This window comes from Chrysemys picta, chromosome 2 (assembly GCF_011386835.1).
Source record: "Chrysemys picta bellii isolate R12L10 chromosome 2, ASM1138683v2, whole genome shotgun sequence".
Lineage (NCBI taxonomy): Eukaryota > Metazoa > Chordata > Testudines > Emydidae > Chrysemys > Chrysemys picta.
In genome coordinates, this window is record NC_088792.1 from 186,737,887 (window position 1) to 186,760,863 (window position 22,977).

Genomic DNA, 22,977 nt, shown 5'->3' on the forward strand with positions numbered 1-22,977 from the left:
ATGCTCTTTAGGGTAGAAAAATGTTTTTTGTGTTTGTAAAGCCCTTCTATTTACACAGCACCCAAACTCTGCTAGTAATGAAATTATGATAATGATTTTTTTCTTAGATTGAAATGGGATAAAACATTTCACTTAGCAAATATTTAAGTGCTCACCATAACATAAATACATATTTACAACAAAAGCACGCACTTCAGTAGCAAATTACTAATTTCCATTTGCAGTAATGAGATTTCTCAGCTCCTTCACATCTGCATACTTCCAAAGCAACATTTGGAAGAGACTTTTCCATTTTGACCCTTTTTAACCTAAGTGGAAATTGAAAAGAAATGCCCTCACTACAGCAGTGAATACATATTAATTGTTTTTCTTCCAAGTCCAACAGGTGATACACATTTGCCACATACATTATAGTAATGTTTTATTTCCAACACTGAGCAATTGCTATAGCATTTCCTTTATTTTTTTCAAATGACCCTTACAGTCATATAATAAAACCACTTTGTCCAGTATTTCTTTACACATAGGCATTATATTGCTGTGTGCTAATTCAGCAGGAGGAGGGAGGTATTTTCCTAAGAGCAGAGAGTGAAAACATATTTGCTAAGGAGCATATTTATTTTTCCTTCCTTCCTTCCTTCCTTGTTGCTGTGAGATGCACAAGTGCAGCCAATTAGTCTTGGTTTTCAAGACCAGTAATATATTTGTGAAATTCTTGGAGGGTGCAGACCATAAAATCACTTAAAGCTCTCAATCAATATAAACTGGTTGTCATAATATATTTAAAAGTAATGCACATTTCCAGGCAATATATATAGAACAAGGAAGAACAGCCATTCTCTGGCTGGGAAGTTATTGAAGGTTTACAGCCAGAGGGGGATAGAGATGGGAAATTCCATAGTTTCCTAACCCTTTCAAATAAATAACTGATCTATGCAACAATTAGCTTATGCAGCACGAGGTACTTATTGCACAGCACCGACGCAGACCCAAATAACACTGAACGCATCAGCTCCCAAGCTCAAACAAGTGCTAGCATCTAAAGCATCCTTTGTTGTATCTATAACAGCCATCTGCGAGGCATGCGTTGCACACAGAGTTAACTCGCTCGTCAGCACCTATAGGCAAGCGGGGCAGGTATGATGACCGTACCTGAGATTGCTGATGGAGATGCTGCTGCTGTCGCTTCCCCGGGGCCTGGCAGCATCCTTCACTGCCCCATCGATCGAACGGAAGCCAGCCGGGAGGAGAGGCGTGTGCGCTGGAGGGGCGGGAGCCAGGCACCAGGCCAAGATGCCTAATGTCTTCTTCCTGCTGCTGAATCAGGGAGCTGCTGCTGCCCGGATCCCCAGCGCGGCGGCTGCAGGAGCAGGAGCGAGACAGCAACGGCTGTTCCTCCGCTCACCTTCCAGCAGCAGCAGCAGCGGATGCTAACGCAGCAGCACCGCCCGGAGACGCCCCCTAGCGCCGTATCCCAGCCCCGCGCCAGGCAGCCCGGGGGTGGGGGTGCGCGCTGTAGGTTGCACCGTCAGCCCAGCCCTTGCCGGGGTTCCCGGGGAGAGCCCCGGCAGACCAGCAGGGGAGGCGGGGCGCTGGGAGACTGCCCTGGGCTCGCGCAGTAGCGTGTCACGCTCCCGCCCAGACCGGCCTCAGAGCCGTGTAAAGAGCGGGTGGGCTTCTAGCCGTGGTGCAGGGTTTGGGTGGGTGGGTTCACGGTGCAAGAAGCGGAGGGGTGGAAAGTGGGAGGGTCTCTAGGCAGTGTAGGCGGGGGAGGGTATTTCACGCCTTAAAGCAGATGTTTAAAAATAATGTCGATAATAAGCAGCAGATGTGGATGCAGATTCCCAGCTCCTCAAAGGTGGGGAGTTGGTCCCGCCCCAAGAGAAACAGACAAGCTATAAATCCCTCAGAGTCCTGGGTTTTCAAACCTGCTGGGATATTGATTCAGAGGCATCTCTGCTTAAAACTGCACTTAGACTAACAGTCAAGTTGACTTTTCCTCCAGGGAGCCAACCCCCTTTCAAAGGTGGACAAATATTATTGTTCTTCCCATTTTACAGACAGGGACACTGAGGCACAGGGCAGTGCTATAGCATGACCAAGGCAAAGCTGGGAATAATACCCAGAAGCCTGGTTTCCCAGTCCCCTGCTCTAACTATTTGAAAGACACAAAATGGAAGTGTGTGTGACAAAGCTGGGCTTTTAAAAGGTGCTTGCAAGCAACAGAGCTCAGTCTTCAGCAGACAACCATCAAAGCCAGTGTGGGGTGAAAGGAAAGGAAACTAATGGTGATTATCCCCCATCTGCAAGCTGGGGTCAGGTCCATAATCCTAGGGGTGGTGCTAAACCCAGGGTTGGGAGTTCAGTCCTTGAGGGGGCCACTTAGGGATCTGGGGCAAAATCAGTACTTAGTCCTGCTAGTGAAGGCAGGGGGCTGGACTCGATGACCTTTCAGGGTCCCTTCCAATTCTATGAGATAGGTATAACCTGCAGATTTCAGTTCGTGGAGAAGTGACTGTGGAATGAACACTGTCAGTTTGCTGGGAAGCTTAAATACAAGGGACTCAAAACTCAGGGGGACCCTTAGTTCTATATCCTCTTTCCCCTCAGCAGCCCTAGCAATACCTCTTTACCACTGCCGCCTTCAAGGAGAACAGGGAGGCCTCCTCCCTGGGTCTTCAGGGTCTGGGAAGGAAGTGGGAGAGGGGGTAGTGGCTGTGTTCCTCCACCTTGTATCTTCTGCTAGTGTCAGCCAGGCAGAACAATGTCTTCCTCCATGCCCATGATTTTTTGGGGAGTAGGGGGATGAGAAAATGGCCATACCTCCCCTTGTTCCTATACACACACACACACACGCTCTCCCTCCCTCATTGCACTGCTACACTACACTAAGCCTAGGGGGGAACAACTAGAATATAGTTGCCAGTAATCCCCAGGGGTTCCCACATTTTGCTTAGTGTAGCAACAACTACAAGAGGAGATTGCCTACCTCTGCTGCTGCCCTTTGAGAGGTCCAGGGAAGATAGGGTTTTCAGGGTAGGGTGACCAGATAGCAAGTATAAAAAAAATCAGGGTGGAGGTAATAGGTGCCTATATAAGAAAAAGCCCCCAAAATCGTGACATCTGGTCGCCCTATTTCAGGGGGAGGGGCAGGAAGCAGTCTGGGTAGGTAGGGGAGGGGCAAGGCAGTGGCTCTGTCTGGTAACTGAAACTACAGTGGGAGGGAAAGGGGGAATGAGTCCCTATGTGAAATCCCTGTTTCATACATGTAAAATTTCAATCTTAACGCAGTATTAGTTATTTCACTGTCCAATAATGTACATGGAGCAAAATGCACTCTGGGAGCTGCCATCTGTAAAAGGCAGTATTGCCAACCTCAGGCATTCAAAAGCCAGGAGCCAGCCAGCCCCCCTCCCTCACAGTTATTAGGGGGGTCTTTTTGTTTGCCTTCAAGCTTTTCTCCATAATTACAAGGGCAAGAAACTTACTTATTCCCATTAAATGGAAGCTGAAATTCTCACAAATTAACATGACTCCAGAAGCTGGGGTTTTAAGAAAACCACCAGCTAGCAGAAGACTTGTGATAAAATTTGCAAGAGATGGCAACTCTTGAAATTGTCACATCAAATAAATAATATAGCAAATCTCATACCAAAGCACTTCATAAACCATATATACACACCACCATTGAAATGCAGCTACCTTCAGGGTAAAGCATGGTAGCCATCTGGCACACAGTACCCTGCAGAAAAGAGTTGTGGTAAGAGAAATCTTACCCAATGATACCAGGGTAAACTTTGTTCATCAAAGCAGACAGGACTTTGGTTTTAAGGTCACATCCAGACACCATAGAGACAGTAAACTGCGTGGAAAACACACACATAGATAGCTAGATAATGTGCATATGCATACCTAAAAAAGATGAAGGTTCAAGCTGACCCTGGTGGGATTTGAATTTTTGCTTCAACAGAAGATGGAATGCAGATACAAGAGGGTTAAAATTTAGTATTATGATGATCAGTACCAGTAATACTCTGGTCCCTGACAAGCTTCAACTTGGTTATTTTATCCCACATAGGATTATCATAAGAAGTGTTTTATCTTTCCACAGACTTGACTGGACCCAGGTTCTGCAGCTGCAGATAAAATAGCAGGAAGCACATGCAGCAAAAATCTGAAGGTACTGAGCCTCTGAGTTTTAAGCCTGTAATAATGATTCAGATTTATGAATTTGGAATAGGAGTAATGGATCAGACAGCATCTGACTGAAATTCCCAATGTGACTGTGGGGAAAGAGGGAGGTATTAGCCTAACTTTGTCACAGATTGAAAAAAAATGGACATGACCATCTGGAAAGGTGCCAGGGAGTCAAATCCAATATCTCCATCTGAGCCTACCAGAAAAAGAGAGAGCTTGGGAGCCAGTTAGGATCCTACCTAACACAACTTGGAGGTCGCATATATTGCTGCCCAAGGTCCAACACTTTCGAGGACCAGTCTGTCAGTGTATGACTTCTAGCATGCACTTACAACCCCCCACACCCTGGAAAGATGAACTTGGAGCCCAAATCTTTCTAGTCCTCAAGGATGACCCTCCCCCCTCCATGATCCAAACCTCCCCCACCAGCTGCCAAAATTCTCCCAACTCCAGTGATTAGAGACTGTTCCCTCCCAGGTGACAAATCCCTGTGCCCTAGGGGCAAGTGCCTCCAACTAATACCTATGTAAAAATCACAATATTTTTGTTTTATGGAGTTTTTCACTAAAATAGTCACCATTTTTTCATGAGATTTCACACTCCCTAAATGTTGCTTCATTTGCATTTTCAGCTCAATGGCTATGGCATGTTTGCATTGAAAATCTGCAGAAATGTGAATTTTCACAGATTCACTCCAAAATAGTTGGTTCATTTTCATTCTTAAACCAGCCCATTTCTGCTCAACACCAGGTCCCACAGAAAACAGACCTGGTTTTGCTCAAAGAAATCCACTTACCTTAACATTTTAAGCAAGTAGCTTCACTTTCAAGTAACAGTGCAAAGAGATTTGAAATTCAAGTATTTAATTATAAATATATTGTATAACTCTGCTCCAACCCACCTACCTGTCAAACCCTCTCTTCTACCTCCCAAGCTCTATTTTGCCTACTTAGTTTCTCTAAGGCACCTATAACTGCTCACTGTTATGTAAGTACTGTATACCAGTTAAAAAGAGTGCCCTAAAAGGCAAACACATTTTCATCTTTCAGTGTACAGGAAATTGTTTTCTGCCTTTTTTCTTCCCTTCTACCTCCTCCCTTTCTGTTTTCCCAACTGTAAGCTGGTCCTGGGAAGATGCCATTTCCTGGGGCTTCATATATACTTTTCCAGAGGACCAACTAAGGCTGGTGCCTGCTTTGTGAGACAGTTAGGAATACAGGTCTCCAAACTGCAATATTGAATATTGTTAAAAACATCTGAGTGGGGTCTAAGGGGATTAACCAATTAGCATTCATAGAAATAAAATTACAAGCTATACAAAATATGTTGTGCTGCTGGTTTTGCTTTCTAGTTCTGTGATTCTCTGTATTGGTTGTCTAGGTCAGTGTTTTTCAGACTCTTCAGCTTGACAGCCCCTTATTCTAAGTAAAAAATTATCATTACTCCCTTACATTTACTGTAAAAGTAAGAATAATCAACCTTTTCAGTGCCTCTTGACCCTGAGTGCCTTGTGGGGGGAGAGAGGTGTTGCTACACATTGATTGAGAAATACTGCTCTGGTTGCTTTACATAGATACGTAAACCTGACTTTACCACCTGAAACAGCTTGGTGCACCCTCTAATAAATGTGGCAGACATATTTGCACAAATCCTGCCTTGTTGCATTAGTAGATTTTCACTTATATGCTCAACGACCTTCTGGATGGCCTAGGCAGGTGTGCTTAGTGCTCCCGAGACATTCACAGGGTTAGAGGGAGAAACCCTCTGCTCATCCTTCAAGGGGGCAAATCCCACCCTCCTACTGAAACAAAGATGCAATTTCCCAAGCTTCCTGCTGCTATGTGTTCTCTTTCTCCAAAGAGGAGAATCTGGTTCAATGTGTTTAATTTTTCAACAAAGTGTTTCTCTCCCCACCCCACCCCATTACAGGAACAAGTTGCAGCTGGTCACATTCAGACTCAAAGGTGTCAGAGAAAATAGTCCTGATTGCAGAGGTCCAATGACAGCAATTATTGCCCAGTCAAAATTTGTAGCTCCAGAAATGCTGTGCAAGGGAAGAACATGACAGAAAGCAGTTTTGATTAAGGTGGTAGAAGTCGAGTTAACATTTCCTGGCTGAGCAAGGTCCTGCCTTTCATAACCATGATGAAATAAGAGAATCTGTATGCAGTAATAGTATCTGAGGACTGCTAGAGCTTCAAAATGTAAAATTCTATGTGAAGTTGGTCAGGTTACTTAGTCCTCCACAATGAATTACTTAATTTAATCAGTATATGACATCAGTACAGTTCAGTCTCCAAAACATTCGGAGTTACTCTGGAAGCTTGGTTCTAACGTGCACCTCTCATCACAACTAAGTGGTATACTGGCCGTGCTGAGCTGTGTTGCTTTGATTTAGGGAAAATGTGATTTTTTTTTTCTAATGGGTTATGGTTCTTATAATGGAGAAGGGAGTTTGGGGGTTATCAGGTATCTCAGTTTGAGAGATCTGATAGCGCCTACGTAGAAGTGTTTTATTGTTGTTAGATTGTTCAATTTCTATTTAATTACTTTTAAGAACACCATATTTCAAAAATGATGGTAAAATTTCTGCATTATGTATATAAGCTGTTGGGTTCAGCCAGGAGAGGTACCTATGAGCTTTATGGGGAGGATGTTGGGGGAGTAATTTTTATGTTATTTGATATAGTCTTATTTTGACTTTCCAGAGATTGTGGAAACTTTTGAAAGCCAATGGCAGTATTTCAGGTGTTCTATTTTGTCTTTTTCAAGCTTGCCTTGTTTTGATTGCTTGCTGCTCTGCTTCCAAGTAGGTTAGAATGACATAGTACATTCCTTCCTTCCATAAAATCATACTATCCTTCATTAAGGCAGATAGATAATTATAAATTGTTTTTTTTTTTACCTCAAACAAAATAATTGGGGTGATGCTGTATAAAGAGGAAGATAACTAATTACCCTAATACAGTCATCGCTGTTACAAAATTGCAATAAATCTTGTACAAAGTATGTCATGTAATGTATCGATGGAAAGTTTTTATAGACTGTTAAGTGTTATTATCCTGTTTAAATCCATGTATCATCGTTGTATCTGAAGTTACAAATATAGGCTGTTTGTATCTCAAACATGCCCCAAGACAGATCTGCCCCAAGACAGATTTGCATCAATGCTAGCCAGCCAGCTTGATGGTCCATTAAGGACAATCAGCTCACCCAGAGATTCGGCAAAGCATGTAAGGACATGTGATCTAAGGCTCCATCTTTTGCCAGTAACATTTATACATTTAGGCAAAGTGCATGGGAAGGAGACTGTGACATCACTTTTTTTTTTTTTCCCCCTCTTTGTCTTCAATCCTGCTCCATATCTCTGGATATGATTTCTAACAAAGGAGAGCTTTGAACAATGGACTGATGACCCCCTATCGAATGGGTGAACCAGAGAGACTTACTACAAACTAGCAGAATTATCACTGCTATTATCCTGACCTGCAAAGTTTTAAGGCTAAGATTTTGTCACAGATGTTTTTAGTAAAAGTCACAGACAGGTCACAGGCAAGAAAGAAAAATTCACAGAAGCCTGTGACCTGTCTGTGACTTTTACTAAAAATATCCATGACAAAATGGGGAGATACGGGGTCCTCACATCGCCTGTAGCAGCTGGGCAGCTGTAGAGGCCCCGACTCAAAGCTCCGGGGGCCCCCCACCGCCCGTGGGGGCTTAGAGCTCAATGGTCCCCCCACTCCCCAAGGGGGCCCAAAACAGCAAGGTCCCTCCCCGCCACCTGCGGCAGCTCAGGCAGCAGGGGGACCCCACAGTTCCCAGCCTCCACGGGCAGGGAGGGGGACCCTGAAGTCACTGAGGTCTTTGAAAGTCATGGATTCCATGACCTCTGTGGCAAAATCATAGCCTTAACTGTAGTGTATATGATTCCTTAATATGGTCATCTTCACCATGACTGTTTCTCACCCTAGGCTCCCCTTAAGCTACAACATGGTCAGCTAACATGGTTTCAAGCATGTTAGGCCTGGTCTGCACTAAGAAATTAGGGCAGTATAGCTACATCACTCACGTTCTTTAGGTATTAAGAGTGATTTTTTTAAGGTGATGGGCACCTACCGCTCCTCTGGAGTCAATGGAAGATGCAAATACTGAGGATATTAGGCCTTGCTCCTTTCAGGGTATGTCTACATTACAATTAGCCATGCCCGCTGTTGCAGGCTCTTGGGGCTCAGGGTAAGGGGCTATTTAATTGAGGTACCTCACAGAGTCTTAGAGCCCAGGCTCCAGGCCAAGGCTGAACATCAACATGTTTAAACAGCCCCTTAGCCCAAGCCCCACGAATCTGAGTCAGCTGACACTGGCCAGTCGTGGGTGTCTAACTGCAGCGTAGACATACCCTCAAAGTTCATGGATGAGTCCCACAGAAACAGAATCTGTGTCCTGAACATTCAGTGTTAAACCCAGGGCAGAGACTAAGGCCCAAATCCTGCAAACACTTACACCTGTGTTTCGTCTAAGCACATGACTAATCCTACTGATTTTAGTGGGATCTATGTATGTGCTTACACAAGACATACAGCCAGATTTTTCAAGTATTTGATTGCCTAAAGATGCAGATAAGCACGTAGGTGCTTTTGAAAATCCTGTTAGGTGCCTAACTCCCTGTCTACACCTATAGGCACTAAATACCTTTGAAAATCTGGCCCTTGCTTCTTACCCCTCACGGTACGCAACACTAATTTAGATTCCCTTACATCCCCTTTTCTGAGGTGTTGCATGCATTTGCCATCTCTGAAGTTTCCCTCATCTTTGGAATGATGTACATTACCCACAAGTTCAGCTAAACTGATTTAATAAAAGGCTATATCCATAGTGCCACAGTGTTCTCCACCTTCACTCAGAATTCTGAACTTTAGCCCTTAGTTATCACACAGCTTGATACTTTGTACTTCCATAAAATGTCTTTCAAGCGGTTAATTATGCACACCCTAAAAACAAAACAAACAACAAACCTCTTCTGTTTGCTCTTTCTTTTGGAGAGCATGAAATAAAATTCAATTACACTTTCTGACTGTTCCAGCTTTACATAGAAGAGAACATTCTGTTGATGAAAATGTGGCAGCAGAAGTGCACTAGATGAAGGAGGAATGCTCAGAAAGGTAAATTGACTCCAGAGATTTAAGAAATCTTACAACAGATAATTTTCAAAAGTTACCAACATTTGTTCTCGTGTTTTAAAACATGCCTCTCCCTCATATCTAGATTGATGAAGTGAGCTATTTAAAAGCCCAAGAGCATAACTTCCATATGTCTATTGTAAGATGGATGACTGAAGAAGTTTATCATACAATATCTCCAGTTTTTAAAGCCATTCTGTGAAATATTTCAGTTGTTTATTGAACTATTTTTTTTTGTTTTGTTTAAATCTATTCATCCTTCTGAAAATGCCTATGTTATCCTTTAAGACTGAACTCTGAATTACACTGAAATGTCCTGAGTTACGCGAGATGATACTAGGTGCCTTATGAGAAATAAGACAGTGATTATGGCATTAGCCACGAAAGAAACAAGACATTTACACTAAAAAAATTTACAATCTATTTATTGAGACTATTACAACAAAAAGTGATACAAGAAAAAGAGCGTGAATGACAATGCTTTAATTCTTTGATGGATTATATTTGAGATTGTTTTTGTCTCATCCATTTAAAAATGGATTTTATTTTGTATTTCTGTACTTTATTGCCACACTAAAATATATTTTTAAAAAAAGTCTGCTAGAATGCATACAAAGAAAATAAAAAGGTTTTGGCTTTTTACTATACAGTCATCCCAGCAGATGTTAAATGAGTGGGTAAAACTCCTTAGGATTGTAAAATAAATCTTATGTAAGCTTAGAATTTAATTTTTGTGAAATCCAAAGGTTAAAAAAATTAAGAGCTTTTGCAATAATACACAGACTTTAAAAGCTTTGTTTTCTTTATAGTATCACATCAAAATCACACAGAAGACCCCAGTGATCGCTGGGAAATCTACCGCAGTCTAATTTTTCTAGTCCAATTAAGTCCAAACTCCTTGGAATAATTTGTCCCCCTTCTGCTGCAGTTCTGAAGAATATGCGATCAAATCGGAACTTACATTTGTAACTTGCATCCAGGTTAGAATTGCAGTTTGTGTCCCATGTATAACGGCAGTGCCCTGGTTTGCCCAAAAATTCCCATATGTCCAAAATATTGTTAGGTAAGCCACCTACTTGAGTAACCTAAAGAGAGAAAAATGGAACATTATACCCACTAATGCCTCTAATGTAATATGCATGACAATCATTTGCTGAACCTAGAATTTAGATATTACAGCATATCGTTTTTCTGCACAGCACCGTCCACAACAGGAAATCACAACTACTAAACCACAATTTAGAATAGAATAGCCCCTCAAGAATTTCAGAAATATAAAAATATAAACCACTTAAAACACTTACTGTTCATGTTGCACTTTCCAAACCAAAGTGTGTGTAAGAAACCATTGCATTTTTAAGTGATTAAACCTGATCATGCAAGACTGGGCCTTTAGTAATACTAACACCCTCAGTTGTTATTCCGGTAACCAATTTTTCAAAAGCGACCTTATTTTCAGTCCCTCCATTTTTTGGGTGCTCAAATTTAAACACACAGGATCTGACTTTCCAGAAGTACTGAGCACCAACAGCTCTTGCTAATTTCAACTTGAAGTGTCAGCGCTCAGCATCTCTGAAAATTGAGCGCTAGGTTTCCAAAGTTGGACAACTAAAAATGTGGCACCCAGAATTAGGATATTTCTAAAAGTTACAGCTTGCACAAAAGACTGCGTGTATTTCTTTAGAGGAGCAACATGAAGCCAATTGGGGAGGAAAAACCATCATCTCTTAATTTTGACGTCACTTCAGCTGTAACATTGCTCCAAAGTAAACATGCACAATCAAGCATAAACTTCTACTTGGCAGCAACCTCACTTGTCCCACTTTCACTTAATGGATGGGGACACTACATGTATATCTACACAGCAACTAGACACTCCTGACTGGCCAGGCCAAACTACTCAGTCCTGTTTCATTACTGTGTAGATGTCTGGGCTCCAGCTGGAGCCCAAGCAATAGCAGCCTATGAGGTGGGAAGGTCCCAGAGCTTGGGTTCCAGCCTGAGCCCAGAAGTCTACACAGCAATGAAACAGCCCCGCAGGCTGAGTCCTGTCAGCCGACACGGGCCAGCCGTGGGTTTTTCTTTGCTGTGTAGAAATACCCTAGGAGGCACACCCGTGCATGTATGAGGGTAGAAAGCTCAACATCTCTGTCATGTATGACTGATTTATGGGAAAGTCACTGTACCCTATAAAAAGAAAGGAAACAAAACCCCCCAGTAGAGTTCACCATAGTGGTTTGTCCTCAAAATAATTCTAAGTGGTTTACTGCTATTCACCTCATGGTCTCTTAGGTTTGTATCCCCTCCAAATATAACGGTAGTTGACTCTGATGCCTCCTGCATTGTCTTTAACACCTGCCTCAGTTGGTTTAGGCGTTCCTTGGCATGACCTTTTGTGCTCTCTAGATGGGAAGTCATAAGGCAGAGTTCGTTACCAGATATATTCACCTGTTAGACAAAGAGAGAAACATTAAATCATATGTCATGGAACAAAGTTGAAGGCCAAAGAAAAAACATACTGTTCAAATATTAAACAGGAACATTCTTCTGCTTGTTAAAACTGCTGTTATACAGGATAGAAGTGATTTACAACTTGATATTGGGCCTCTATAATTCTGCTGTCATAAGTGAGGTTTTTGACAGTGAATGTGCCACTAGCAGCAGGCTTAAACATTGATTTTTAACTAAGAATTCAAATCTGGTTCAGTTCACAGCTTATATATGGCAAGAAATACTCCTCACCCTAAAATCTTTCAGAATATTTTGCTGAGCAAGACAAGGGCAACTGTTTTTAGAGTTCCTCTCTGAGGCAGAATTTTCAACTTTTTATTCCAGAGCCATGCTAACCACTCCACGCTTAATACTGAAGATGGCTTTTGGTTAAAAAGCCAATGCTGACCTCTACTCCAACCCAAGTGAAACAAGTCTGCCCAAAATTTAACATGTATTATCTTATACCAAGGTAGAATATTTTTCTGAAAAGTCTGAGGTGTATATACAACTATTTGAAAGACAGAAAGGTTGTAAATATGCATCAGTAACTGAAAGGGAAAAAATTAAGATGTATTTTTAAAAAACCAACACACACCTGCCTATCAGGAAAGTCAAAAGTTTAGGTTCTAGTTTACACTATCTGGGTGGTTTTGGTTTTCTTAAAGTATATAAATGCAGAGCTAAGGTATCCCAAATAATCTAACTTTGCCCTTCTTTTCTTGTCATCTTATGCTCCCTCTATGTAAAAAGCTCAGGTCTGGCAAGTATGACAGCTAAACCCTTTCGTCAGAAGGGGTATTAACAGGCCACTTCACCATGAATGGTCCCTTGAAATATGTGTTAACTACTAATGCTAAACAATCTGTTCCACCTTGTACTTAGCTAGGATACCCGAGTATGTCTATACTGCAATTAAAAGCTATGGCTGACCCGTGCCAGCTGACTTGAGCTCAGGCTAAGGGGCTGTTCAGTTGAGATGTAGACATTCAGGCTTGCAGAGTTGTAGAGCCCTGGCTCCAATCTAAGCCCAAATTACACCGCAACTAAACAGTCGCGCAGCCTAAGCCCTGCAAGTCTGAGTCAGCTGACACTGGATAGCCACGGGTTTTTAATTGCAGTACAGACATACCCTTTGAGTATATTTGCCAGACCTGAAGAAGAGCTTGTCTTTGTCACCAACAGAAATTGGTCTAATAACAGATATTACCACAGCCACCTTGTCTGTCTAATATCCTGGGACTGACACAGCTACAACACCAGTGCATATTGCAGCTGGGGACATACCAGACCTTGTATACCTTACAGGTCTACCAGCAGTTGAGGACAACTTAATCCATACCTATTCTCAACTTACTCAGGCCTGGTCTACACTACGAGTTTAGGTCGAATTTAGCAGCGTTAAATCAAATTAAGTCTGGACACGTCCACACGACGAAGCCCTTTTAAGTCCAAAAAAAAAAAAAAAAGGGCCCTTTAAACCGTTTCTTTACTCCACCTCCGACGAGGGGATTAGCGCTAAAATCGGCCTTTGCGGGTCGGATTTGGGGTAGTGTGGACGGAATTCGACATTATTGGCCTCCTGGAGCTATCCCACAGTGCTTCATTGTGACCACTCTGGACAGCACTCTCAACTCAGATGCACTGACCAGGCAGACAGGAAAAGCCCCGCGAACTTTTGAATTTCATTTCCTGTTTGCCCAGCGTGGAGAGCACAGGTGACCACGCAGAGCTCATCAGCACAGGTAACCATGATGGAGTCCCAGGATCACAAAAGAGCTCCAGCATGGACAGAACGGGAGGTACGGGATCTGCTCACCATATGGAGGGACGAATCAGTGCTAGCTGAACTCCGTAGCAGTAAACGAAATGGCAAAATATTAGAAAAAGTCTCAAAGGCCATGAAGGACAGAGGCCATAACAGGGACGCACAGCAGTGCTGCGTGGAAATTAAGGAGCTAAGGCAAGCCTACCACAAAGCCAGAGAGGCAAACGGAAGGTCCGGGGCAGAGCCGCAAACATGCTGCTTCTACGCGGAGCTGCATGCCATGCTAGGGGGTGCAGCCACCACTACCCCAACCATGTGCTTTGACTCCATCAATGGAGAATCACGCAACAGGGAAGCGGGTTCAGGGTACGAGGAAGATGATGATGAAGACAATGAAGATAGCTCACAGCAAGGAAGCGGAGAAACCGGTTTCCCCAACAGCCAGGATATGTTTATCACCCTGGACCTGGAACCAATAACCCCCGAACTCACCCAAGGCGTGCTCCCAGACCCTGAGGGCACACAAGGGACCTCTGGCGAGTGTACCTTTGTAAATATTACACATGGTTTAAAAGCAAGCGTGTTTAATGATTAATTTGCCCTCGCAGCCAGTACAGCTACTGGAAAAGTCTGTTAACGTGTAGGGGGATGGAGCGGAAATCCTCCAGGGACATATCCAGAAAGCTCTCCTTCATGTACTCCCAAAGCCTTTGCAAAAGGTTTCTGGGGAGGTCTGCCTTATCCCGTCCGCCATGATAGGACACTTTACCACGCCAGGCCAGTAGCACGTAGTCTGGAATCATTGCATAACAAAGCATGGCAGCGTATGGTCCCGGTGTTTGCTGGCATGCAGACAACATCCATTCCTTATCTCTCTTTGTTATCCTCAGGACAGTGATATCATTCACTGTCACCTGGTTGAAATGGGGTGATTTTATTAAGGGGACATTCAGAGGTGCCCGTTCCTGCTCGGCTGAACAGAAATGTTCCCCGCTGTTAGCCACGCGGTAGGGGAGAGGGGTGAAGTGATCATCCCAGAGAATTGGATGTGCGGGGAGGGTAGTTGGGTTTGTGCTGCATGTTAACCCGGAAACCGCAGCCCCTCCTTTTACATTGCAAACCCATTTTAAATGGCCAAACCAACGGGTGCTTGGTATGGGAAATGAGGGCGCTACTGTTTGAAACCATTCCCACATGTTAAGAAGGTTAAAAAAGCCAAAAGACTGTGGCTTACCATGGCTGCCTGCAAGCCAAAATCTGTTGCCTGGCACTGCGTGAGTGATCTCTCACACCAAACCTCACTATAAGAGGAAAAATGCGACCTTGTAACGAAAGCACATGCTGTGTAATGTGAACAGCAAAATTTAACGTGAAAGAGTGTATCCATTGTTCTCTAAAATGTGTCTTTTTTAACCACCTCTCCCTTCTCCTCCACCAGCTGCAAATGTTTCTCCTTCACAGAGGCTAGTGAAGATTAGAAGGAGAAAACGGCGGACTAGGGATGATATGTTCTCGGAGCTCCAGATGTCCTCCCACGCTGACAGAGCACAGCAGAATGCGTGGAGACAGTCAATGTCAGAGTGCAAAAAAGCACAATATGAACGAGAGGAGAGGTGGCGGGCTGAATCGCAGGCTGAAGAGAGCAAGTGGCGGGCTGAAGAGGATAGGTGGCATCAGCTTGCTGACAGAAGGCAAGAGTCGATGCTCCGGCTGCTGGAGCATCAAATGGATATGCTCCAGCGTATGGCTGAGCTGCAGGAAAGGCAGCAGGAGCAGAGACCGCCACTACAGCCCCTGTGTAACCAACAGCCCTCCTCCCCAAGTTCCATAGCCTCCTCACCCAGACGCCCAAGAACGCGGTGGGGGTGCCTCTGGCCACCCAGTCACTCCACCCCAGATGATTGCCCGAGCATCAGAAGGCTGGCCTTCAATAAGTGTTAAAGTTTTAAACTGCAGTGTGTCCTTTTCCTTCCCTCCTCCCTCACCCCTCCCGGGCTACCTTGGCAGTTATCCCCCTAGTTGTGTGATGAATTAATAAAGAATGCATGAATGTGAAGTAACAATGACTTTATTGCCTCTGCAAGCGGTGCTCGAAGGGGGGAGGGGAGGGTGATTAGTTTACAGTGAAGTACAGTGAACCGGGGGGAGGGAGGGAGGGAGGGTGCGGAGGGTTCATCAAGGAGAAACAAACAGATGTTTCACACCATAGCCTGGCTAGTCACAAAACTGGTTTTCAAAGCTTCTCTGATGCGCACCGCACCCTGCTGTACTCTTCTAACCGCCCTGGTGTCTGGCTACGCGTAATCAGCGGCCAGGCGATTTGCCTCAACCTCCCACCCTGCCATAAATGTCTCCCCCTTACTCTCACAGATATTGTGGCGCGCACAGCAAGCAGCAATAACAATTGGAATATTGGCTTCGCTGAGGTCTATCCGAGTCAGTAAACTGCACCAGCGCGCTTTTAAACGTCCAAATGCACATTCCACCACCATTCGGCACTTGCTCAGCCTATAGTTTAACAGGTCCTGACTCCTGTCCAGGCTGCCTGTGTACGGCTTCATGAGCCATGGCATTAAGGGGTAGGCTGGGTCCCCAAGGATAATGATAGGCATTTCAACATCCCCAACGGTTATTTTCTGGTCCGGGAAGAAAGTCCCTTCCTCCAGCTTTTGAAACAGACCGGAGTTCCTGAAGACGCGAGCATCATGTACCTTTCCCGGCCATCCCATATTGATGTTAGTGAAACGTCCCTTGTGATCCACCAGGGCTTGCAGCAGCATTGAAAAGTACCCCTTGCGGTTTATGTACTCGGTGGCTTGGTGCTCCGGTGACAAGACAGGGATATGGGTTCTATCTATCGCCCCACCACAGTTTGGGAATCCCATTGCAGCAAAGCCATCCACTATGACCTGCACGTTTCCCAGAGTCACTACCCTGGATATCAGCAGGTCTTTGATTGCGTTGGCTACTTGGATCACAGCAGCCCCCACAGTAGATTTGCCCACTCCAAATTGATTCCTGACTGACCGGTAGCTGTCTGGCGTTGCAAGCTTCCACAGAGCTATCGCCACTCGCTTCTCAACTGTGAAGGCTGCTCTCATCCTGGTATTCTGGCGCTTCAGGGCAGGGGAAAGCAAGTCACAAAGTTCCAAAAAAGTGCCCTTACGCATGCGAAAGTTTTGCAGCCACTGGGAATCGTCCCACACCTGCAACATGATGCGGTCCCACCAGTCTGTGCTTGTTTCCCAGGCCCAGAATCGGCGTTCCATGGCATGAACCTGCCTCAGTAACACCATGATTTGCACACTGCTGGGGCCTGTGCCTTGTGAGAGGTTTATGTCCACGTCAATTTCCTCATCACTCTCGTCCCCACGCTGCAATCGCCTCCTCGCCTGGTTTTGTTTTGGCATGTTCTGGCTCTGCATATACTCCAGACAATGCGCGTGGTGTTCATGGTGCTCATAATTGCTGCGGTGATCTGAACGGGCTCCATGATCCCAGTGCTATGGCGTCTGGACTGAAAAAAGGCGCGAAACTATTGCCTGACGGAGGGAGGGGTGAGTGACGACATGGCTTACAGGTATAGGGAATTAAAATCAACAAGGGTGGCTGTGCATCAGGGAGAAACACAAACAACTGTCACACAGAATGGCCCCCGCAAAAATTGAACTCAAAACCCTGGGTTTAGCAGGCTGTTGATTTCACAGAAGGAGGGGGAAGCAAATGAATACAGAACAAATCTGGTCCATCTATTTTTTACGTCTTAAGCTGGCAGCAGATGGTGCACATGACTGATTGGCAGAAGATGCTGTACTACGACTGCTAGCCATCATCGTCAAGACGGTTCAATAGGACAGCCGGCAGGACTGAGTCTCCAGCAGACAAAACATGTCTGCCCAGGTGCCTCTGAACAAACTCACTGAGGAATACGAAGAGGATGGATACCAGTTGTAATACACCATCTACTGCCAAAAGGCAAGGAGCTACTGCTGTATAGCAATGAAGCCCCACGTCTGCCAGCACCCAGATAGCCGATGACGGCTACCAGTCATACTGCACCGTCTACTGCCAAAAGGCAATTAGCTGCTGCTGCGTAGCAATGTAGTACCAAGTCTGCCGGCACCCAGATGACATATGGTGACTGTGAGCTGAGCTGAGCGGGCTCCATGCTTGCCGTGGTATGTTGTCTGCACAGGTAACCCAGGTAAAAAGGCGGGAATCGATTGTCTGCCGTTGCTCTGACGGAGGGGGAGGGGCCTGACGACATGTACCCAGAACCCCCCGAAACACTCTTTTTGCATCATCAGGCATTGGGATCTCAACCCAGAATGCGGAGACTGCGGGAACTGTGGGATAGCTACCCACAGTGCAACGCTCCGGAAGTCGACGCTAGCCTCGGTACTGTGGACGCGGTCCGCCGACTTAATGCACTTAGAGCATTTTATGTGGGGACACACACAATCGACTGTATAAAACCGATTTCTATAAATTCGACCTAATTTTGTAGTGTAGTCATACCCTCAGACTAAGGACAAGAGTATTTGAGGGTTAAGAAGACCGCAGCAGAATAGACTTACCACAGGATCGGAGTTTAACCATTTAAATGGTTAAACAACAACCAGTGTCCGATGTGGGGAAAATTCAATGAGAAGGTGCAGTGGAATTTCATAGATCTTTGGTATGTATATGAAACCTAAGAGGTACAACACTGAGGGTCTCTCTTGTTGAGGGAGCGTGAAGTGAGGGATAATCTCTGAATACATGACACATGGTGGGTTGAGAATGGTACAGGAAAATGGAGTAATGTGACCTCTATAATACACATTTGTTGGGGGTAGCATGATTTGTTAAGAGCGTGGGTTTGTGTAAGAGTACAGTTAAAATTGTTTGATGCATCTTTTTAGTGTTTTTATTGGAGACTTAAAATCTAAATGTCCTACTTTTCACGTTATCTTTTCTCTTAAATTATAATGTCCTGTTGATGCTTTTTCCCTTCAAATTTAGTACCCATATTTACAACCTTAACTCCAGACTAACAAAGATTTGTCCCCTTAAATTAGACATTCAACTGCTTTGTAACATATAGTGACCCACTTACATGCACAACTAATAGATTTCTCATCATGGAAGTTGTTGGGAAAGGTATTATTTCTTGCTTTAAAAACTTCACTCTTGATTTTTTCAGCATTATGGCAGTGAAATAACCACCTATATTACCTAAAGAGGAATAAGGAAATGAAAGAAAAGTTCAGTGCTGCATACACTGTATTCATCCATCCCTTCATACAGAAGAATTATATATTTTCAAGAGATCTTTTCAGGGTGCACATTTCTTATCCTAATCCATACATGTAGCTATTTTCCTTAACAGTAAAGGATCGGAAAAAATGAATTAATTTTGACTCTGTCCTTAAACTTAAAATCTGCCTTTCTAAAAGAAAAAAAGCCAGAAGAAAGTGACAGTTAATATATTCATTTATAATTTGCATCAAACTAGATTCCAGAATTTAGAAGCCAAGGAAATCCATTTCACTGATTCTTTCCCCTCCTTTTTTTCCTTTTCGCTTCTACCAATGGTCAGAGGAGTATTAACAAGCTAGTGAGTAGAAAACAATAACATTTTTTGCTTCTTCTATCCATTTGAAGCAGATTTCTCAATTTTTTAGGCCTTCCTTTTTTTTTTTTTTTACCTGGAATGATTGTGTAACTGACTGCTCTCTTCTGTATGTAACCCAAGTATGGTGGAACAACCTCCTGTAAAAACACCACATCTGGACTGTATCTGAAATCAGCAAGACAAGTTTACAATACAACTTTTAAAGCAGACAGTTTTTTGCATTGTAATGACAAATGTAAAGAGTAAGGTTCTGGGTGTAGGGTTGGTTTTTTTAAACATGCAAAGTGGCTACAATGGTTTCCAAAGAAGCTCTGTCACATTTGTTGGCATGTAAACATGCCACTATATTTGGAGGGAAAAAAGATTTAAATCTGTATTTTACCAACAAGTTACTAATAAGGGGGCCTCATTTCCTCACGTAGATCTGATCTCACAGCATCTGTCTAATTTTATGCACATGGGGGAATTTCAGTTAGGGACTGAAAATATAGCTTCAGAGCATATTTAGAAGACCTAAGATTTCTAGGAGAGTCCAATTAACACCCATCACCTTTGTGATATCAACACCCAATCTCCCAGGTAAAGGGCAATTGCTCTCCTTAGACTTGTCTACACTAGACCTTTTTTTAAAATCTCCTTCTGTTGCACTACTATCGGTGGCTCTCTTGTTACTAGCAACACTGGGAGCATTCATGTAGACAGGACACAGGCAGCAGCCTGTCACTATTATTTTTATGTAAACATGCTCCAAGCAGGTAAAGGGTTTGGTACTGGGATAATTTGCATGAAGGGAAAACAGGGTCTTGTCTATCCACGAAAAATTGCACCAGTTTAGTTATCCATTTAAAACTGACCTGATAAACCAATTAAAAAGTATCTAAAGGGTTAATTTGTTTTAAATTGGTTTAGTTTGCACTGCTAAATTACAATATTAAGCTAAACCAATATAGGTAAGGATTACACCTATGTGAGTGTAATCCATCCATTTTACGGGTAAGCACAGATTTAACTAAAAATAGTCATCAACTCTGCAGTTTTAGTGTGTCTTCACTATTTTTACTGCATTCTACCTATCCTGCAAATTTTAGGTTTTCATTTTACACAAATGGTTCTAAAGTTATCCACTGCAAAGCCATCACAATAGATCAACTGAAGACTGTTGAACAGCAGCATTTTTAAGGTGGGAACTCCCTGTTCCCAATCCCACTCACCTCAGCAAAGAAAAATTTTCTCCAATGCAATGGGACTATTTAGCTGCTAACATTTTTAAAAGAATATGGAAAATAAATGCAACCCCCATGTTTCATGTTCAGATTGCACAGTCCAAATTACAAGTAATATGGAAACAAGAGAACAGTAATGTCAACTCAGCCACTTTATATGTAATCAGGATTTTGTATTCCTGTTTTTCTTTTTGAGAGTGACCTTTTTATGCTTTGTCTTAGACTACACACCATAAAATAATGCAAGTTGTGCAACATGGTCAAGTTAATACTGTCACTGGAAGCACAGCATTTGCATTTCCTGACGTTATAATCTATTATTTCAATCCCACAACCTCCTGACTCATTACTATAGCTCGACATTTAGTATCAATTATTCTTATTTAAAAAAAGTTATATGTTACAGTGACTAGCTGACAAAAAGGCTTTTAGTATCAAAGCCTGCATATTTTGGGAAATGAGGTTCTGAACCTCTTTTGGCCAACCAAATTACAGCTTCTAGTCAAACTAGTTTAGGATTACACACATTATCAAATTTCTGTATTATAGTATATCTGTATTTGGTGCTTGGATACTTTGGGGGTATACATTCTATAGATACTTCAAATAAGATACGACACTTCAGAGTCCAAATATTAAACTGACTTATAAAGGAGATAACAATACTTACAATGCTAAATAAGAGCAGACTCCTCTAGCTCGGTCTTGTTGATTTCTTAGATCCAGACCATCAATATTCCAGGTAAGTAAAGAGAACCTGCTGTCGTCTTCTTGTTGCCTGCAGTCTGCATTGTTGACTCCAGCACTACTAGTAGTAACATCAGCAGTCAAGTCAATGCTAGGAAGAATATTTAAAAAGTTGCTTTCAGTAAACAGAGCATTCCCCTGCAGTAACTTCCATCTTCTAAAGCAAGACATTTTTAGACCTCCCCAACTAAAAATTATTTGAACATACTGCAAAAATTAACATGAATTAATCTCTAATTTAAAAACACCTAAATTAAATACACTGACTGAGAACATATGCGTCAATCATAGAATATCAGGGTTGGAAGGGACCTCAGGAGGTCATCTAGTCCAACCCCCTGCTCAAAGCAAGACCAATCCCCAGACAGATTTTTACCCCAGTTCCCTAAATGGCCCCCTCAAGGATTGAACTCACAACCCTGGGTTTAGCAGGCCAATGCTCAAACCACTGAGATGTGTTTAGTATGTAGTTGTAATTAATGTTTTCGGTTTTTTAAAGGGCTTGATTGTGATTTAAGTTAAGCTGGTGGAAACCATCTTAACACAACTATTTCACTAGGAGGATGGTGAAGCACTAGAATGGGTTACCTAGGGAGGTGGTGGAATCTCCTTCCTTAGAGGTTTTTAAAGTCCGGCTTGACAAAGTCCTGGCTGGGATGATTTAATTGGTGTTGGTCCTGCTTTGAGCAGGAGATTGGACTAGATGCCCTGAGTTCTCTTCCAATCCTGATATTCTATGATTCTAGGGGACTCCGTACATATGCTGTTGTGCAGGAATATATGAAACAAACCGGACTTGGGGGCAGGCAGCTCACTGATAGACAGACACACACCATGCACGGGGTGGGCAATCAGAGCCTGCGAGCCTCACACGGGGGTGGATTTTGAGACGCGCCTCGCCTTTGGGAAGGGGCTTCACGGCGGGGGACGAGCAGCATCAGCAACGCTAACGACGCAGAGCCTGGCCGCGGAGCCTCCCCTGCAGCTGCAAGGCGCTGGCCAAGGGGGGGGGGGGCCCGAGGGAGATGAGGTGGGTGCTGGGCCGGGGCGCGGCTGCCAGTGCCGCCTTCCCTGCGAGCTTGAGCCCGAGCCCGAGCCCCCGCCCCCGCGGCCTCGCTCACCAGGTCTCCAGCGGGGAGCGGGCCGGGGTCCTCCCGCCCTCGTCTCGCTGGTCCACGGGCGGCTCGAAGTAGGAGTTCAGCGCCCTCTGGAAAGCAAAGGAGCGGGAGTCAGGGCCCGGCGCAGCGGCAGCCCCCAGCCCGCCCCGGGCCCGTCCCGCGCCCCACCTGCATGTGCCAGTCGTTGTCCGCCAGGCAGCAGCGAGCCAGGGCCAGGTCGCTGCTGGTGATGGAGGCGAACTCGGCGCACAGGAGCTTCCTACGCTTCGCCAGGGGCAGCGTCTCCCCCTCCGCCTCTTCCTCCTCCTGCGGCCCGGGCAGCGCCTCCGCCTCCGCCTCCGCCTGGGGCCGCGAGGGCGGCTCCGGCTGCAGACTCCTCTCCTCCTCGGGCCGCTGCTCCAGCAGCCCCTCCGCTGCGCTCCCCCCCTCCATAGCCCCGTGTGCTGCCCGCCACCGGCCGCCTCCAGGCAACACGCCTGCGCAGCACGCACCCAATCCCAGCGGCCCTGCTAACAGACGCACGTTCCGAGCTCGGCGTTGGAGGGTGAGGGGGGCAGCGAGCTCAAGCCCCGCCCCACGGGGGTCCCGCGAGCGCGTGACTTCCGTGAAGGTGGGAACAAGAGCCGCGAACGTTCGGCCT

The 22,977-nt window shown here is 44.5% G+C and overlaps 2 protein-coding genes across 7 annotated transcripts in view; both read right to left on the reverse strand.

Moving 5' to 3' along the window:
* KIAA0319 (KIAA0319 ortholog) overlaps positions 1-2,197 on the reverse strand; it is a 91,671-nt gene extending 89,474 nt beyond the window's left edge. For 2 of the 6 annotated variants that reach the window (XM_065581976.1, XM_065581978.1), the window contains exon 1: positions 1,153-2,188. In XM_065581976.1, coding sequence (XP_065438048.1) covers positions 1,153-1,207 — 55 coding nt within the window. In that variant the 5' untranslated portion in view covers positions 1,208-2,188. Of the gene's footprint in view, positions 1-1,152 lie in introns of all 6 variants that reach the window. The other 4 variants (XM_065581974.1, XM_065581977.1, XM_065581973.1 and 1 more) reach the window with 4 other exon arrangements.
* A 7,586-nt stretch (positions 2,198-9,783) lies between these two features.
* On the reverse strand, positions 9,784-22,911 carry TDP2 (tyrosyl-DNA phosphodiesterase 2). The gene is made up of 7 exons (XM_005281404.5): positions 22,506-22,911; positions 22,341-22,426; positions 21,143-21,310; positions 19,323-19,414; positions 18,731-18,849; positions 11,652-11,822; positions 9,784-10,459 (listed from the first exon to the last, which is right to left on the reverse strand). The coding sequence occupies exons 1-7, from the start codon at positions 22,767-22,769 to the stop codon at positions 10,178-10,180; spliced, it is 1,182 nt and encodes a 393-aa protein (XP_005281461.2). The 5' UTR covers positions 22,770-22,911; the 3' UTR covers positions 9,784-10,177.
* Between the last annotated feature and the right edge of the window lie 66 nt (positions 22,912-22,977).

Coding starts and splice junctions, on each gene's coding strand:
- TDP2 (XM_005281404.5), bottom strand. CDS start 22,769: ATGGAGGGGGGGAGCGCAGCGGAGGGGCTGCTGGAGCAGCGGCCCGAG. Junction 19,415..21,142: donor GTCTGCTCTTATTTAGCATT/GTAAGTATTGTT, acceptor TGCTGATTTCAG/ATACAGTCCAGATGTGGTGT. Junction 10,460..11,651: donor CAAACCTAAGAGACCATGAG/GTGAATAGCAGT, acceptor TTCTCTCTTTAG/GTTACTCAAGTAGGTGGCTT.